Source organism: Xyrauchen texanus, chromosome 22, assembly GCF_025860055.1.
Source record: "Xyrauchen texanus isolate HMW12.3.18 chromosome 22, RBS_HiC_50CHRs, whole genome shotgun sequence".
Lineage (NCBI taxonomy): Eukaryota > Metazoa > Chordata > Actinopteri > Cypriniformes > Catostomidae > Xyrauchen > Xyrauchen texanus.
Genome location: NC_068297.1, coordinates 6,593,312 through 6,612,395, shown reverse-complemented (window position 1 = coordinate 6,612,395; position 19,084 = coordinate 6,593,312). Strand labels below are relative to the sequence as shown.

The following is a 19,084-nucleotide window of genomic DNA, read 5'->3' as shown; positions in this document are numbered from 1 at the left end:
TCACAGACAGAATCAGTGTATAGGTAAAAGCATATACTTAGATATCAGTGACTAAAGACATTAATTATTTTGGCTGCATAAAGCATTCTGCATTTGGGTTTCTATTAGTAGCTCTAAAAGCTAAAGAGGTTTGTGGCTTGTGGCCAACACATTGCAGAGGACAGAAGAGCTTGGTACCCAGTTGGGTTCAGAACGGTTCCATTCTTAAATACCTGGAGCAAAAAACTTCATGACGCACAGTTCTGTTGTTAACCGTTCTGGAACAATTTTCTGAAAGGATTAGTTCACCCAAAAATAAAAATGATCTTATCATGTTCTCATCTGCATTCCATCCCAGGTGTGTATGAGTTTCGTTTTTCAGCAGAACACATTTGAAGAAAAATGTCTCCGCTCAGTTGGTCCTTAAAATGCAAGTAGATGGGGATCAGACTTCTGAAGCTCCAAAAAGCACAGACAGTCAGCATAAATGTCATCATTACGACTCCAGCGGTTAAATTAATGTATTCAAATTAATGAGTTTACGTGGTCTCAAATGTGATGTATTTGTGATGGCATGTTACGGACGTAATCTCATATTTTTCTCACAGTTGAGACATCCAGGATAAGCACACAAACGCACAATTGTGTAAAACAAACAGACACAAATACAGATCTAAACAAAAACCAATGATACTTCTGTACAGCATTCCTCCTACTCAGTTGTAAACTGTGCTGCTCTTCTGGGTGTGATGCACCTGTGTCAGTTCTCGAATGAACATGCCAGCGCAATTACATCATACGCACATACCGCTGCTGACAGAAGCGATGCTAAATATTGGCGTCGTATCAATGAAGTTTATGCTAACTTTTGGAGCTTCAAAAGGTCTGATCACCACCCACTTGCATTTTAAGGACCTACTGAGCTGAGATATTTTTCTTCAAATGTGTTCTGGTGAAGATAGAAAGTCATACACATCTGGGATGGCATGAGAGTGAGTAAATTATACGAATTTTCATTTTTGGGTGAACTCTCCCTTACTATCCCTACTTTACTAGTAAAATAATAAAAAGTACCCTTTGCAATCCAGGAAGCACATTTAGATATAATAGATTTAGAATTCTATTATAGTGAAAGTGTGGCTTATGAATATTACAGTGTACATAGGACACACCATTGTTGCATGGTTCCTTGAGCTTCTACTCACAAAACCTAATTAATATTAAATGAGCCAAGCCTTCCCAACAAAAGGTTTCTCAAAGGTGCTATATGTAAGATTGACAAAAAGCATTTGAAATAGGTACTGCAGTCCAAATTAAAAATACTGGAGAGTTGTCTACCCGCCGCAGACTCGAAGGTCATGTGGGTTGCCAGAATGTTGACACGGAAATTAGCCAATTTGGCATCCGTTTTTAAAGGATTTCTGGGCTTTAAGCAGTATCCATCATCCAAAGGCATCTCCAATATTTATCCTCGTTTTCCCATGCCTCTGGTCATGGTGGTTTTTAGATGGATGGTGAGGCTTTTTAGGTCGGGTGGAATCGGTTATCCCTGACCCAGTTCGTTTGCAAACTTCCATGGCTGCAGAACCCAGTGTTGTTTGCCTACAAACTTGTTCAAATCTGGCAACCCGCTGTTGTTGAAATACTATTGGTGAGTGGGCAGTGGGCGGAATCACACAGGACAAAACATAAACAGAAATTCTGGCCTGGAATGGAAACTTCAAAGTAGAATATACTGGCTGTAGCGTTGTTATCGGAGAAGCCAGTATTTCAACTTAGCACGTTTCCTAATTCTCTAATGACATATTATTGTCTTTTTATGATTTAGTACAGTAAAAATATTACATACAGTGCCTTTAAATTCAAAATCAGTAAATTCCTTACAGTTCACAACAACAAAGGTTAGAGACTGGGAGATTAGTGATATGCCTTCCCCTTATGTCAGTTCCAACTCAACCAAGAGCCTTGACAAAAGATAATGCATATTTTCTGTGTTCAATTTGTTTCTGAACTCTGAGTAAATAGTGTAAAATGTGTTCATTTGAGCTATTTTGCGCATTTCTTTTTTGACACTGTATTGTGTATATCAGTATTTTATTGGTCACCCTGCCCTTTAAATGTTGGTTTGCCATTATTTGAGAACTTCACAATGTGGAACAGAAGTGTCTGTTCATGTTGAACATGCACTTTGACAGAACTGTGATGTTCGGAAACATAACGATTCCTCTTTGTGAACATTATCAAATATACATCTCACAATAGCACACAGACATCCCTGACAACAGAACAATGAACCACTCTCATCACTACTTCTTCAATATGGCTCAGACTTCTTTCTCTTTAAATTGATGTTTAGGTTTGTTAAAGTACTTCAAGTTCCTATTATGTAAAGCTCTTTGTCCTCTTGGGTGAGTTACCTGACGAAAGATCTCTGTGATGAAGTTGACATTGGTTCTGGAGGAGCACAGGACCCGTCGAACAACCTCGATATCGGTGAGATGTTCTTCATCCATGCTGCAGAGACTAGAGGAGCTGGGTTCTCTTTCAGTCAGTGTGCTGGTGTTGGAGTGTGACTGCTCGGGTTCACTAGCACCTATACCATCCAAACCATCTGATCTTGGGCCACAATCCTCACTACGTGCAGCTAGGCCTGCTGCAGCTCTCTAAAACAGCACACAGCATCGCAAAAGTGTGTTAATAAAATGTTCAGCTATTTGGATGCTGCTGAATTAATTAACAACTCAAAGAGATACATTAAAGAAATAGTTCACCAAAAGATGAAAATGATCTCCTCATTCACTCATCCTCATGCCGTCTCAGATGTGTATGTCTTTCTTTCTTCTGCAGAACACAAACTGAGATTATTAGAAGAATATCTCAGCTCTGTAAGTCCATTCAATGCAAGTGAGTGGTGACTTGGAAAACTTAGAAGCTCCAAAAAAAACCTAAAGGCAGCATAAAAGTAATCAATGCCACTCCAGAGGTTTAACCCATGGAAGTAATATTTCACTATAAATATTAATATCAAAGCAGTTTCTTGGCTCGATCATGATTTCAAGCTTGATTACACTTCCGAGAACTTGACTAATGCGCAGAACACTAAATGGCACAAGTAAATGTAATCGAGCTTAAAATCATGATCTCCAAGAACACTGCAATGGCAAGATGTACAGTGGTCAACATTCACTTGCATTGCATTTACCTATATTGCTGAGATATTCTTCTAAAAATTGAGAGATTTTTCATTTTTGGATGAACTATTCCATTAAAATCCTATAATTTATTCACCCTCAAGTCAAAACCTGTATTAATTTCTTCTGTGTAACACAAAATATTTGGCAGATTGTAAGCCTCAGACACTATTCACTTTCACTGTATGGAGAGAAAAAAAACAGGTGGAATGAAACTGAATGGTGACTGAGGCAGTCTGTCTCTAAAATTCTGCCAAACAAGTCCTTTTGATTTTTATGGAAGAAAGAAAATGCATACAGGTTTGGCACGTCATGATGGTGAGTAAATGATGACAGAAGGGGTTCATTGAAACTTGTACAGGTATTTTGTGACCTGGATGTTCTTTGGCACATTTTCTCCTTCTATGCCAGGGATGTGCGTTCCTGTGTTGGGCCTGGGCTCCAGCCAGAAGGAGACCAGCCAGCGGACAAATATGACTCTGGCATTGAGTAAGTTCTCTTTAGTGCAATACAGGGCTTCATTGGTCTCTGGGTCTCTTTTAACAACTATGTAGTAAGGCTTTGGTCTCATGGGTGGAACATCTATTATAAAACAAGACACAAATCCAAATAAGACCTGGTGTTGGCACAGCATAAATAGTTGAATATCCTCAAAAACAACCAGATTTATTGTATTATTTACTTTCAAATAAAGGAGGATTGCATTGTAATACAGTCTTACCAAGAATAGGATTGTACAAACTGGTCTCCTTGGAGAAGTTGGGGAAGATATGGGGCAGGTAATACTTTTTGAAATTGGTGAACAGGAAGGCGAAACCCTTCTCGTGATTCTCCTTACACTTCCACTCAAGACTTTTGGCCTGTATTAAAACAGAGCATAAGCTAAGCTGAGCACAGACAAAGCAGCCTGATAGTGTTTCGTGAAAGACAGTGGGTCAATGGAGTCAAGCAGTGCGTGGTGCTATTGTACATGTAGGTGGTGTAAAGTAGAACTGGCCGGTATAGTCAAATATTGGTGTGTGTGTGTGTGTGTGTGTGTGTGTGTATATATATATATATATATATTTGTTTTGAATTAAATTAAAAGGATATTTGAATTTAAAATCAGAATCCATAATTTTAACCAAATCAACAGTTATTGCCAGGTACATTTAAAATTGTTTCACTGATATCCTAAAATTTAGGCTAATCATTTTAATTTATATCATTTAATTTATATGAATACAACGATATATAGTAATATTGGCATATATAACAAAGCATACATTACTAAAACGTTTGCGAAAATGCAACATAGAAGTTTTGTGAACATTTTTAAGTGAAGACGCCAACAAATTATTGAATCAGTTTTAAATAGATTAAATTAACAGTTTGAACTGATTCACGGAAAGGAACTGAACTTAACAAATCTAAAATTATGTTTTCTTTGAAGTTTAAACATAACCATTTCAAACTCAAGTTACGAGATAAAGAAAGATTGCGAGACTAGCATAATAACAGGGACTTTAAAAAATATAAACACCACGTAATCAAAATCCCATTAAAATCATTATGCAAGTCATGTCGCTTGATTTTATATAGCCAGCAAACTCATCACGCATAAATTGCAAATGTCCAATATATCAGCCAGTCCTTGTGTGAAGCAGAGGAACAGGGCAGCCAATGAAGTAAGAGTGTGAGTGTCCAAAATACAATTGCAGTAAGGGTATCTTGCATCAAGTGCATGCAGATCAAGGGGTCTGTGCCGTATAAGATGCTCTAGCAGGTCTAGTGTCGGGTCTGCGGCAGTCATGTTAGCATCAGCAGTGTTAGTAGGAGGAGGGGAGTACCTGGTTTACCATGTATTTTAGTAGAGCCTCCAAGAAATATCCAGTGAGATCTTCCTGGGATTTATCTCCTGATTGGGGCGGCACCAATGGACTGATTTCCTCTGGAGTCACTTGAGCTGCAAGAATGGACAGAAAATATACCGCTGAAAGGGGACTTTAAAAAAAAAAAAAACAAGACTATTTTTGCTCTTTTGAATTTTCGTAAGTTCAATGTACTATGCAGACATACTCTTAATGTCACAAAAAAAAAGAACCTCCTCAGTTCACCTAGAATATTTTCTGAGACTAAGCTGCAAAAAAATGGCTCAATCAGAGACTTCAAGGTTGTGAAGTCAGAACCATGAACACATTAATATAAAACCACCAACACTTACATATCAATGCCTTTTCAGTATTCAACAACTTGGCGATGGCATTGTTACTCATTTCATATTCAAGGAGGTTAGCCAGTCATAAGAGGCCATTTACATTAAAGATGTCTTCAAGGTATAATAGCAAAAACAACCCGTTTCATTCTTACACAATGCCCTTATCAGTTGCAAAATGATTAACGATAAACGATCTTCCATGTAAATCTGAGTTTTTGTCTTAATCAGCTTCGACCATGAAAAGAAACAAGCGCAATTGGACTGTAATGTCAGAGTTCTCGGTCAGATCTGGGTCTGCTTTGGCCCCAGGTCCTTGGTACTCTCTATGTTTCTCTTGGTGGTCAGTGTATCCTACTGCCAACAGACTTCAGTGCAGAGGAAAAGGAGAGACCACCTTCCAATATATGAAATAACAACAGTACCACAACCAGATTTTCTGCAGAGTTACACTTTGTGAATTCTCATTGGTTCAAAAACCATATCCACATAACTAAATTATTCTTTTGATTGACTGTGATTGTGTCATGTCACACAGACAAGTTGCTATCCACTGGAAACTTGTCGCATTGCACCACGTTAAGACAGTGTACAGGACAGCGAGAGGGTAAAATATGATAATGTAAAACAAAATTACAACAACTGTTAAACAAAAAATGCTAAAATGCTAAAATAGGTATAGAATATGGACCCTTTAAACAGCTATGGTCAAGGAGTGAGGGATAGCAGTAGATATACAGAATAAATACTAACACTCTTGAAGGTTTAAAGGAGGGCTGATCAGATTATCCAGGGTGCGAGGGCCAAATTCAGACTGAGGTGCCGGGAATCCTGGAATCAGACAGGCAAAGATCCAGAGCTGCTCTTTCGGGGCATTGTGCTGCAGAGCTTGCATCCAAAGAAGAAACAGACGAACTCCTTCCCTCCGGATCTACAGGATACGGCCACAGTCAAAAAAGGCAAACCACAAGCTGGATGCACAATAAAGAATCACAAATGAAATCCCCAAAAACTACTACTGTAGAACACAAGAAACATCATGAAACACATTTAACTTCCATAACGCAACAATCGAGAGTCAATTGAAATGATCAGCAGGAAATATGGATGGATGGATGGATGGATGGTTGGTTCATACCTTCAGGGAGTTTCCAGTGTTTAGTAGTTTTTTCAAAATAAGACCTATGAGGAAAACAAATAGATTAACCAGAAAATCTATGTTCATGTTCTTGTTTCAGATGACAATCTGAAACAATATGGAAAGGACAATATAGAAAGCTTGTACTCACAAAAAGTACAGAATAAAGAAAATTGGATTACCTATGCTGTGGAACTGCCATCTTCGTTGTATTCGCTCTGGTAACAGCTGTAAGATTTTCTGCAATGGAAGTGCATGAATTTGACAGAAGAATATCTACATATGAATGTTTATTGATAACAGCATTTCAACATGCCACTTAAGGCAACAAGTGATTACAATGTGTAATAAATGTGCAGCATGTATTTACATTTCAAAACTGGCGAGCAGATTTGTGCTAGCATGAAATTCAGGGCTACCTTACAACATTACAACAGTTTAGAATGTTGCAATAGATTTCCCACACAAAGACATCACCTGACTTGTCATGAGGGTGCATATAAAGAGACATGCCAAAGTGTCTCCAGTCTTAACCACTATGAATTCAATCCCATGGGAGCATATGAGGTGAGTAAAAGCTTTTGCATGACTCACTGATGGGTGCGGTAAGGAACACCTGTTTTATCAGTGTGTGTTGTTACCATATGTGTGTCTGCATGTGCATCTCTATGCACTCTAATGTGAATGGGGTGGAAAAGGGGTGGAAAAATGCATCGATGCATCACGGTGCATTGATCTATCAAAGAAATTTTGAAGCATCAATTACGAAATTTAAGAATAGATTATCCTTATATTAATACACAATGTGTCCGTCTCATATTACACAAACCTTCTCACAGCAGAAAAGAAGCAGAGCATGTGAGATTAAAAAGAAAGAAAGTGCACTTTAAAATTCACCCCCTGAACCTACATAGGATAAAATGGATGGATGGATCGGATACTGCTGAGTTCGGCTTTCTGTGTCATTATTCAAAATTGTTCTGTGTGTGTGAATGAGTCACAGTGTAAAGCACTTTGAAATCTGTGAAGGTTAAAAAGTGCTATATAAGTGCAGACCATTTACCATTTGCATTTATTTGAACACTGCAAGTTGTTGTTGTTGCCTTCTACCCCGATTACAATATATTACTGTATGTTAATATTGCTATTGTATCTCCATAAAATGCGTAATTTCTCCATAAAACAGTTTAACCACAAATAGAACTTAAATAAATATGACTGGTTGGCAGACATTTGCTGTGAATGAAAACACTCACTCGTAAATTCATTCTTTTAATAGTAAATTATACAGAATAGGGAGCAATTTCTGAAGGGAACTAACCAGTTGATTACACCTGTCACCTGTGATTGGTCAATGACACAAGGCAGCCGCAAAATATCAATTTTTTTTATCTTTCGCAGTGTGTGCCGGAAACAGTCCTGCATGACAACGTGATTAAATTCTCATGAACGTGCTTGACAAGCAGAAGCCTCTCCGTTTAGCAGCCTGGCGCCTCTTTCCCTATCCCAAAATGAATAGGGAACTCATGGTTACCACATAGCCCATGTTACTGCCTTTACATGCTACTAATAAGTTTTTCATTCTATGACCCTGAAGGCAGATGCGATTCAAACATAGATTGCATCTGCCTTCACATGACATTTCATTTGTAATTACTGATTTCAGAGAGTAATAGATTTCAGATCGTAATCGTTAGGTAGAGAATCGTAATTAAATCGAAGTCAGAGTGAATTGTCACACCCCTAGAATGATCTCATTACAGATAACATTTAAAGAAAAAAAATTATGCATGGTAAATCATTTCAGAATTTGTCAGCATTCTAAGTGTAGGCATCTTGTTCTTGAGTCATGACATCATGCACTGCAACAATTTAAAAATGCTTTTCTCCCAGATAGCTGGTGTGTATTAAGACAGATAGTGATTATATACGGTACATTTCTTACCTCAAATATGAACAGAATAGAATCAAGCTCCTCTCGTTGTGATTTGTGACCTACCGGAAAGAGAAGATGAACACAATACACACAGATCATCACCAAGGGATAAGAGATGCACAGTGATGCTATTAATATCTCATTAAACAAGGATTACGTATCTACTCTGTAGTACATGGAAACATGGTGTACTCAACATGTGACCTCGAGACAAACTCAAAACAATCCTTGTGCACTAAGAGAAAGGCCTTCAACTATTATCTAAGGCCAGACTTGTCATCTGTTAGGTTTGAGATTAAATAAAGGCCATTTTTTTGTTTTTATTGTCATATTTTACCCCAAAATCAAATGAAAGAAATAAGAAATAATATCTTGTATAGGTAAAATGAAGCGATTTTTATGCATTGCAACAATTGTAATTTCTATTTTTGTCCCTCCCCCCCCCCATATTTTTTACTGTAATGCAAAATAATCTCATTCGGATTACTGTAATACAGTAATGAAAATCATCCCGTTCAGACACAATTATTATTTGTATTTTATATTATATAAAATGGGCACAAATTAAATTCAGTACAACAAATACTTCCATAATGTACACTTACAATTGTACTTCATGAACAAATGCATTTTACAATTTAAATTAAAAAAAAAATATTATATATATATATATATATATATTCAACTGATTTTTTGGTGAAAATATGTGAAGGATAATTACTGAAAGTTTTCATGAGATTCTGTTTATTTATATACTATGGAAGAATTAGGAATTGTAGTCGAAGGAGTAGAATTTCAGAAGCACAACACAAAACGTTTAGACTCGTTGTATGTCAAATGAAAGGTCAAAAGCAGTGAGCAACTCTCTGAATACTCAATGAGTGCTTGTGTAGTGTTCCGAAACATGCTCTGCACTATAATGACCCAGTGCGCCCGGGAATGGGTGCTGTAAACCGGGTGCTGGCTTATTTCTGTTATAACAAATCATTTCATGGAAACTTGCTCATTAACATTCTGATTTCTGACTGCTTGTAGAAGAAAGCACATGCAGAGAAGGCCAGGTGTCATGCGAGAAAAAATATACACTCGTGCCTTGAAAAAAAAAATTATTTCAAGACACACAACAGTGGTTGAGAGATGAGAAGATCCAGGTCTTACCTTTCTGTTTCAGGTTAACCTCGATGGTGACAAAGTTTTCAAAGAACACATAGTAGATGTGGGAGTAATTCTGCTCGAAAAGGTGTTTGAGTTCAACAGGCTCTGCATTTTCTACAAAAACACAAAACAATGAATAGATTACATATTAGTCATGTTCCAGAACAACTCACAGTTCACTTATTACATTAACAGTCCCAAGAGTAACCTGGGGTTACGTGCCTGGTTCAAGGGCAAAGTGGTTATAGTATAGGCCAGGTCTTTACACACTAGGATACACAACCCTCAAGTAGGTAAAGTATCTGACAAAAGATTGCACACACCTTCTACTCCTTTATTGCAATTATCCACATAATATTGAAGTCATCAAAACTAGAAACAAATATTACAAATTGAAATAGGAAATTATGCAATGACCATGTGAGCAGCCAATTGGGAGGCTTTTTAAAATGTATTGAAGGAGTTCCCTCTCATTTGCTGGGTACTTGTGGTTGATTTTTTTTCTTTTCTATCTAACCCAACCCTGACCCAATGCTTTTTAAATGAAACATCTAAAATAACATTTCAGTTTTACAAAGAAATTCAAACACAACCAAAATTTATATTTGTCCCCAAAACTGAAAAATTTCAATTATATAAATACAAGCCTTTAGATTATGAGAAACACAAGGCACTTTTCCACCATCAGGCTTGAAAGGTTATTGTATAGGAACCGTGCAGTTCCATACCAATCCCGGTTTGTTGGCATGGTTATGTTTTTTTCCCCCACTGTGGTGCAGCGAAAAATCAGGATTAGAATGGACTGACTGAGCAAGTGACCAATCATGAGTCGCCACGTCACTACAGGCGTTCCATTAGAGTGGTTCCCTGTCCTGAGCAAGGTTAGCTAACTACTATGACAAATATGGACCGGGAACCGTTTTAATCCAACCATCCCTAGCCGTGCTCAAATAAAAATGCTGCTGGACCCGTTACTCACGGTGTTAAAAACTGCTCTGCCCAAATGTGGAAAAGCGCTAAAACATTCAGTCAGGTGTGACAAATAGTGTTTGGACTCTAAACCAACCAAGCTATGAAGTATAAACTGACAGCTAAGAAGATCCAGGTCTTACCTTTCTGTTTCAGGTTAACCTCGATGGTGACAAAGTTTTCAAAGAACACATAGTAGATGTGGGAGTAATTCTGCTCGAAAGGGTGTTTGAGTTCAACAGGCTCTGCATTTTCTACAAAAACACAAAACAATGAAAAGGGTCCAGCAGCATTTTTATTTGAGCACGGCTAGGGATGGTTGGATTAAAACGGTTCCCGGTCCGTATTTGTCATAGTAGTTAGCTAACCTTGCTCAGGACAGGGAAACACTCTAATAGAACGCCTGTAGTGACGTGGCGACTCATGATTGGTCACTTGCTCTTATCTGAACAATTAACTATGTAAAGCATAATTAAAGCACCATTTAGAGCTTAATCCTTACCTCAGATAAAGATATTAAATACAATGGAGAGCTAAAGTAAACATTCTGATGCCATCAATACTGTGTAACACATATTACAGAGACAGTCAACCTGTAGCAAGGGCACAATTGTGATGATGGCCGTGAGTGAAGTGTTTTCACAGAGACACTAATTATACTTCACTATGTGACAACCACAGACAGGATGTGAACTAATGGAGTCAGAGGTCATCCCTTACATTCCTTCAGGAATTGTTACATTAGACTGATCTTGGGTGCACAGGAGTTGAGACCAAAAAGAAGGGGGGAGATGCAGTTATGTGTTGTACAGAGCTGTGAAAAAGTATGCTTTCTTCTGTTTTGTGTATATCTCATACTAAAGGGTTTAAAATCTATGAAACTGCATTCATATTGGGGTTCAGCTGGACTAGACACACCAAGGCCTGATTACTGCCAGCCCTGTTCAATCAAATCAACACCTAAATAGAACTTTTTCAGCAGCATGTATTTGGCTAAAAGGTCTCACCCAGTAGCACACTATGCCAAGGTTGAAAGAAATTCCAGAAATGAAGAGGAACAAGGTGATTGAAATACATCAGTCTGGGAAGGGATACAAAGTTATTTAAAAGGCTCTGGGACTCCAAAGAACTACAGTGAAGTCATAATCTCCAAATGGAGAAAATTTGGCACAGCAGTGAACCATCCTAGAAGTGGCCGACCAACCAAAATTCCTCCAAGAACACAGCGATGACTTAGGAAGTCACAAAAAAAAGCTAAGGACAACATCCAAGGAACTGCAGGCCACTCTCGCATCAATAAAGGTCACTGTTCATGTCTCCACTATCAGAAAGACACAGGCCAAAAATGCCATTCATGGAAGAGTGGCGAGGCGAATAACCACAGCCAACCCAGAAGAACATTAAGGCTCATCTGAATTTTGCCAAAACACATTTTGGGAGAATGTTCTGTGGACTGATGAGTTGAAAGAGGAACTGTTTGGGAGACAGGTGTCCCGTTACATCTGGCGTAAATCAAACACAGAATTCCACAAGAACATCATACCTACGGTCTAGCATGGGGGTGGTAGCGTGTTGGTGTGGGGATGCTTTGCTGCTTCAGGGCAACTATAATTATAATGTTTCCCTCAATGCAATAATTGAGGGAAACATGAATTCTTCTCTCTACCTGAAAATCCTAAAGGAGAACATCCGGTCATCAGTCCGTGAGTTGAAGCTCAAGCACAACTAGATTATGCAGAAAGAGAATGATCCAAAGCATAGGAGTAAGTTCACCTCTGAATGGCTCAAAAGAAGCTAAATTAAAGTTTTGGAGTGGCCTAGTCAAAGTCCTGACTTGAACCTGATTGAGATGCTGTGGCATGACCTTAAACAGGCAGTTCATGCTCTGAAACCCTACAATGAGGCTGAACTAAAGCAGTTCTGCAAAGAAGAGTGGTGCAAAATTCCACCACAGTGTTGTGAAAGACTGATCTCCAGTTATCGGAAGCGTTTGGTTGCAGTTGTTGCTGCTGCTAAAGGTGGCACAACCAGCTATTAAGTTTAAGGGGGCAGTTAGTCACCCATTGCACTGCCTGTTCCAGTTGCTGCCGGCATGCTGCACGAGTCTGTATGTAGCTTGCTAGCCTGCTTAGCACTGTTTATTCTTCTTATACGTTCATCATTTACCAACTTACGTGTGCTTCATTTTTGTCTGCTTTTCTACTGTTTCAACTGCGTGTAATTTACCGTGCGCACCCATTTTCACTCTTTTTTTATGTGCGAATATATTTTTTACACAAAAATGGAGAATTGATCGAATTAAAATTGTGATTTGTCCAAGTGTGATTATTAAACTGCAAATGTGCTGCAAGCGCAGCAAAATTAATGTGTGAAGCTGCTCATATCAAAACACATTTTATGAGCATCACACGCTGTGCTTATTGAAGTAGATGACACAAAAGCTTCTCCTGATGGTCCAGCACCACTCATCATCTCTGCTGCAGCCTGCCCTGGTCACACGTTCTTGCAGCATCTAGCGACCTTAGTCAAGTACCTGCCCTGGTCTGTTTATAGAGCTGTTAGCTAGCACAAAAACCAGAGCCAACAAAGAGCCTGACACAGACCTGGCACAGATAAACGCTGATAAACATTTGGGCCAAGGTTCATTTGTCAGGAGACTGGAGGTGCTGGAGGAGATTTACTTGTTCGACAAGTATCTCTAGGCCTGCACACGCTTTTCTAAACAGACTGTGGAGAACAGTGAACAAGAGCTCTAGAGAACCTACAGATTCTGGTGCACTTCAAAAAGGACCAACAGGTTGAGGGCTGAAACCATAGTGCATGAAATAGTACAGGCAGACGGATGATGTGACACTGGCAGTTGGAAATATTTGTGATATAAAATAGAACATGCCACATACAACCGAATTCGTGAAGTTTATTTGAATAACTCAAGATAATGGGCTCTCATTTTTAAAGATGAACTAAATACCATGGAATGAACTATGATATAGAAACTCCCAAACTGTCAATCTCATTGTCACATTGTATTGCTTTTGAGATACAATGTTCTGCATTGATTTGTTTTTTGTATCTTTTAATGGCGGAGATTATACATTTATTTTGCCATCTCTACTTCCCTGTTAATTTATTATTCAGTTTTAATAATAATAATAAAAAAAAAGAAATTTATAGAACTTTTAAATGTTTTTCGCAAAGCGGGCGAGTTTACTTATTTTTTTCTAAAACTTTACCCGTTTACATGCTAAAAGCCTCATGATGTGGGTCTCCTCGATGGATTGACTTTCAGCACACAACTGAATAACACAACTGCATGAATATGATAAATGATTACTGCAAGAGTTAGATTAACATACAGGTGTGAAGGGACTTCAACATTTCTAAATTGCACAAATAAAAAATAAATTTACATATTCGTTGCTTGCTTTTGCTTGCATGTCAATGATGCCGAGATCTACTTTTATATTTAATTTAATCTCAAAACTGGGGTGTTTCGTCTCTTATCTGGCAACCCTGAGCATGGTAAACGCTTGTGGAGACGCGTTAGGTCCCAATGCAAGTTAACTGAAATATCCAATGAAAATAAAAATGCTTTTATGATAAATGCGCGAGCGTGCGTGCGTCGCAAGTTGATGAGTCTGACAGGCAGACAGGCATAAAGGAGATGCGCACGCACATGTGAGATTCTCCGTCCAGTTGCATTTTTTTCTCAATACCTTAGATAAGAAAATGTACATGGTATGATAACTGTCAATTTTCAAACCATGGTATACTGTGAAACCAGTTTACCAGTTTAGGATGTTGCATTACGTATTTACAGAAACAGTGTAGTTAAGCATTCTGACAAGCATGCAAGTTAACCTGTTCATTTGCCTCATTGTATGTGCAGATGTAAATCACGGTTCAAAAGTTTGTGGTCACTTGTCTGAAATATTTCTCATGATCTTAAAAATCTTTTGATCCGAGGGCATATGCATAAATATTTTAAATTGGTTTTGTAGACAAAAATATAAATGTGCCAACATACTACTTTATTTACAAAAATAGTATCGATACCAGTAAAATTTCACGGTTCTCAAAACAAATTTCTATACCAAAGAAAAAATTAGCATATATGATAATGTGCTATTGAATACAATCCTTCAGCCTATTTAAAGTTAGATTTCAATGTAAATAATAAATAAAAGATAAGCATGTTTCCTTCAAGTGTTTCTAACACTTGTTTGTTTTTAAGCAGTACCCTACTGAAATCTGTTTATTTTCCCCCAAATATTTTTTCCTTTTTTTAAATATAATTTTTCCAGAATTACATGTTTTAAAGTTTTATTTAATTATCAAAATCAACTTAAACTTTTAACAAGTAAAACATATAACCATAACTTATCAACAAACAATTTATTCAGTACAAAATCACTCTTGCTTGTGGTATATTGCTTAATTTGTATTATTATTACAATCATTATAAATTCCTAATTATTTATTATTATTATAATTATTATTTTTATTTCTACAATGAGGATTTCATTTAACTATACAGTTATAATATATTTCTGCTGCAATTTCTTCAATTTCAGGTGTTTATCTTTTATTATGAATCATGCTTTTATTTTGACGTTTATTTTAGACAGAAGTTTAAATTCTCCAGATAAAAAGTTTGTTACATTGCACAGTGTGATCGTTTAAAGTGAAAATGCTGATTTAATTATACAAATGATCTAAAAATAACTCTTCAGAGTGGATCAGTGATCTGCTCCATCATCTCTCATACAACATGAATGATTCTCATTGACTGTGGAGTTTCTAGTGTATGAGTGGTCTGGTTCACACAGACTACAGCATTTCTAGAACATATCACGATTTTAATTTGATTAAATGTGCATTTCAGTGTAAAAGGAGCAACAGAGCACACACTCAAATAAGTGTGAGCATTTGAAAGCTGTCGTGTGTCAGTAAGACAGTGTGCGGGTACCGAATTAAGTCGGTGCTCGGTACTACCGTTACTGTAGAATCACTGGTATTGTTACATCTTTTTTATTGTAGTACCGACTTGGTACCGAAATACTGATACTTTTGACAACACTACTCTAAATATAGGTTAATAATATAATCTCACATCAGAAGGAATTGTGTCAAGCAGTTACAGTTATTGAGTGCAACCATTTGAACAACTGATTTGTTCCTACACCAAATCTCAAACATTAGAAACTCTGATTCTATCAGAGTTTGCCGTTTCTTTGCAAACACACCCTTCCGTTTATTTACACTACTTCCTAAGGTCCACCAATACACAAAAGACGTGTTGAGCACATTCTGACCACAATAAGTGGATGTGTGAATGCATTGTTAATTAAGTGTGAACACTGAATAGTCTATCATTTCAAAGTTGCTCAGCAGCATTAAAATATCTCTATGGTTGCATAATGCTTAATTATGATATATATATATATATATATATATATATATATATATTTGTATTCATACATCTTAAAGGTGAAATGAGTAATTTGTTTCTGTTATAAATCTCCCTCATATCCCAGTTTAATATGCAAATAGTGAGACAACTATAAGTAATCCATTGTTTAGGTTGATTTCTTAGAAAAGTGAAACTATCAAAACATTGTTGTGTTTGTGTGGGCATCACAACTTAGAGATTGATCCCAAACAACCTGACACAGCAACATTGGCTTAACCAATAGCATAAGGTTGGACAATCGGTTTTCAACCAAGGAAAGAAAGGGAGAGTGTTTGAACAATTTGTTCCCAAACAAAAATGTATATTTCGTAATAACGAAATTACACCTCAGCTTTAAAGGGGTCATGACATGAGGAATCAAAATTTCCTTGATCTTTTAACATAAGAAGTCTCTAAAACATACTGTAAGTTTCAGAACTCACAATTTTCTCCTCAATGCAAAAAAAAAAAAAAAAAGCATTTGTTTAAGACAAGCTGCCAAACTGACTTGTTTGCTTCTCTCTCCACATTGTGATGTCACACTGTGGTAGTGTTGTCCAAAATACCGGTACTCCGGTACCAAGTCGGTACCTAAACAAAAAATTATTTATGATAGGCCTACCAGAATTTCTGGAGGTACCAGGGTACCGTGTACTGGGTCTACCCGGTGCCATGCAGAGTCGGGAAGTTTCGAACGCTCACAACAAGCAAAAGATGACGACAAGCAAAGCTGCTGCAGAGTCTCAACTGAATCTTGTCGAAAAGAAAAGTGGAAAAAGCCAGGTTTGGAATTTTTAAGTTAGGGAAACATCATAGATCAGCAAAAACCGATTTGTAAACGTTGCTTTCGCAATTTTCTGACGGAGGCGGAGCTCTTTAAAGGAAACATCCCGGTGTTACATCTTAAATGCACTAAAATTTAATGCGTTATAGCTTTATTAAAGTTCAAATAATACAAAAGCAGATCATGTTAATAACTATAAACTCAGAAACTGGCATTTCTCTGTGTGGCCGATGTCTCTTCTATGAGTTGCGCAAATGTCCCGATCTAAGGGTGAGAGATTGAAACTGCACCCGGCTGAGAGAGACTCTGCCTCGGCGACGCACATCCCTCGATCGCGGACGCTTAATGCAGCTCGATTAGAACTTATTTAATCATATATATATATATATATATATATATATATATATACACATATACATACATACATACATGTCCATATGCATTTATTATCATGAAGACAAAGGGCAAAATGCAGCTTTATTAATAAGAGAGCACTTTGCACATTAGTTTGGAAATTGTTTTTTATTCATTCTATTATATGCTTGTTTATTTAGGTTTTGTTTTTTAGTACTTGGTAAAAAATGTAATTAAAAGTTGCAAAAGTTGAAACAAATCATATATCCATCCATCCATCCATCGTCAACCGCTTATCCTGTGTACAGGGTCGCGGAGGGCTGGAGCCTATCCCAGCTAACATTGGGCGAAAGGCGGGGGACACCCTGGACAGGTCGCCAGTCCATTGCAGACAAATCATATATAGGCCCTAAGTGTTCAAAAATACTTTAAGCATAGGCTACATACATTGTTCAGATTTGCTATAATTTAAAAACAATATATTTAATTAAAGTGTTGCTCAATGGCATATTTTTGTACTTACCGTAATTTCCGGACTATTGAGCGCACCTGAATATAAGCCGCACCCACTGATTTTTAAATAAAATATCATTTTAAACATAAATAAGCCGCACCTGTCTATAAGCCGCAGGTGCCTACCGGTACATTGAAACAAATGAACTTTACTCAGGCTTTAACGAAACACGGCTTGTAACAAAAATAAATAGGCTTTAACGAAACACGGTGTGGCAGCGGGTGCGTGGTCAAGCGCCCGTCCGGGAGAGAAAAGCGGTAAGGGCGCTTACACCTGAGCTAAATTATGTCTAACACCGGTGTCTAATTTCAGTAAGCATGGGGAGAGCGGCTTAAAAGGCAGTAGCCACAGAGCTGAGAGAGTGACACACGCCAGTCTAGTGTTGGCGCATAGAAGAATTGAGAAACTTTATAAAATTGATTGTAAACATTGCTGTGGCCATTAAAAGCCTTACCTGGAACGTCAAGTGCCCTGCTGAAAACTGTCACACTGGTGCCCGTGTGACAGTTTTCCCAAGAAGGACACGTGAAGCAGGGCACTTGAAATTAGACACCGGTGTTAGACATAATTTAGCGCAGGTGTAAGCGCCCTTACAGCTTTTCTCTCCCGGACGGGCGCTTGACCACGCCCCCGCTGCCACACACGGCTTGTAATAAAACATTTGCAGTAAATAGTAGCCTACCAAGAAAGTAATTGGTCACTATCTTCCTCGTCCTGTGCACTGAAACCACTGAAGTCATCTCCTTCAGTGTCGGAGTTGAATAGCCTCAGATTTTGTCTTTTTGCACTGAGTCAATTCCTCAAGCTGCTGTTTCCAACGTCTTATCATCGACTCATTAAGACCAAGCTCCCGTTCAGCAGCTCTATTTCCTTTTCCAACAGCCAGATCAATCGCCTTCAACTTGAAAGCAGCATCATATGCGTTTCTCCATGTCTTTGCCATGGTGAGGGTGACAAAATTACTACCGTAATCAGAATGATGGGAAGTTTGAGCGCGCTCGATTTAATCTAAACAGTAAACAAAAAAAGTTGTTTTGACCTTAACCCGTTCGGCAATTTCATTGGTCTAATGAAAGCTTCACGCTGCCGAAAAACTGAGCACGTCACAGAATATTTTTATTTTTATTTTATTTTTTATAAAATTTGAAAGCGGGAAAAATCCATATATTAGCCGCGTCATTGTATAAGCCGCGAGGTTCAATGCGTGGGAAAAAAGTTGCGGCTTATAGTCCGGAAATTACGGTAGTTCTGCTGCTAATGTTTTGAAGACTTTGTTATTAAGAGTGTTGTTTAGTAACCTGTTTTTGTGTTTTGCTTTGGTACCGAAAATGGTATCGAGTACCGTGAAATTTCACTGGTATTGGTACTGACTACTGAAATTTTGGTACCGTGACAACACTAGGTATAGATTTTCATCT

At 37.8% G+C, this 19,084-nt stretch overlaps 1 protein-coding gene across 7 annotated transcripts in view; it reads right to left on the bottom strand.

Moving 5' to 3' along the window:
* Nucleotides 1-19,084, bottom strand: part of LOC127662255 (ral GTPase-activating protein subunit alpha-1-like) — an 82,259-nt gene that overhangs the window by 61,272 nt on the left and 1,903 nt on the right. For 5 of the 7 annotated variants that reach the window (XM_052153374.1, XM_052153379.1, XM_052153378.1 and 2 more), the window contains exons 2-10: nucleotides 9,597-9,707; nucleotides 8,448-8,497; nucleotides 6,685-6,742; nucleotides 6,503-6,546; nucleotides 6,118-6,295; nucleotides 5,000-5,115; nucleotides 3,892-4,030; nucleotides 3,544-3,752; nucleotides 2,397-2,642 (exon numbers count right to left, since the gene is read on the bottom strand). In XM_052153374.1, coding sequence (XP_052009334.1) covers nucleotides 2,397-2,642; nucleotides 3,544-3,752; nucleotides 3,892-4,030; nucleotides 5,000-5,115; nucleotides 6,118-6,295; nucleotides 6,503-6,546; nucleotides 6,685-6,742; nucleotides 8,448-8,497; nucleotides 9,597-9,707 — 1,151 coding nt within the window. Of the gene's footprint in view, nucleotides 1-2,396; nucleotides 2,643-3,543; nucleotides 3,753-3,891; nucleotides 4,031-4,999; nucleotides 5,116-6,117; nucleotides 6,296-6,502; nucleotides 6,547-6,684; nucleotides 6,743-8,447; nucleotides 8,498-9,596; nucleotides 9,708-10,705; nucleotides 10,817-19,084 lie in introns of all 7 variants that reach the window. The other 2 variants (XM_052153375.1, XM_052153377.1) reach the window with 2 other exon arrangements.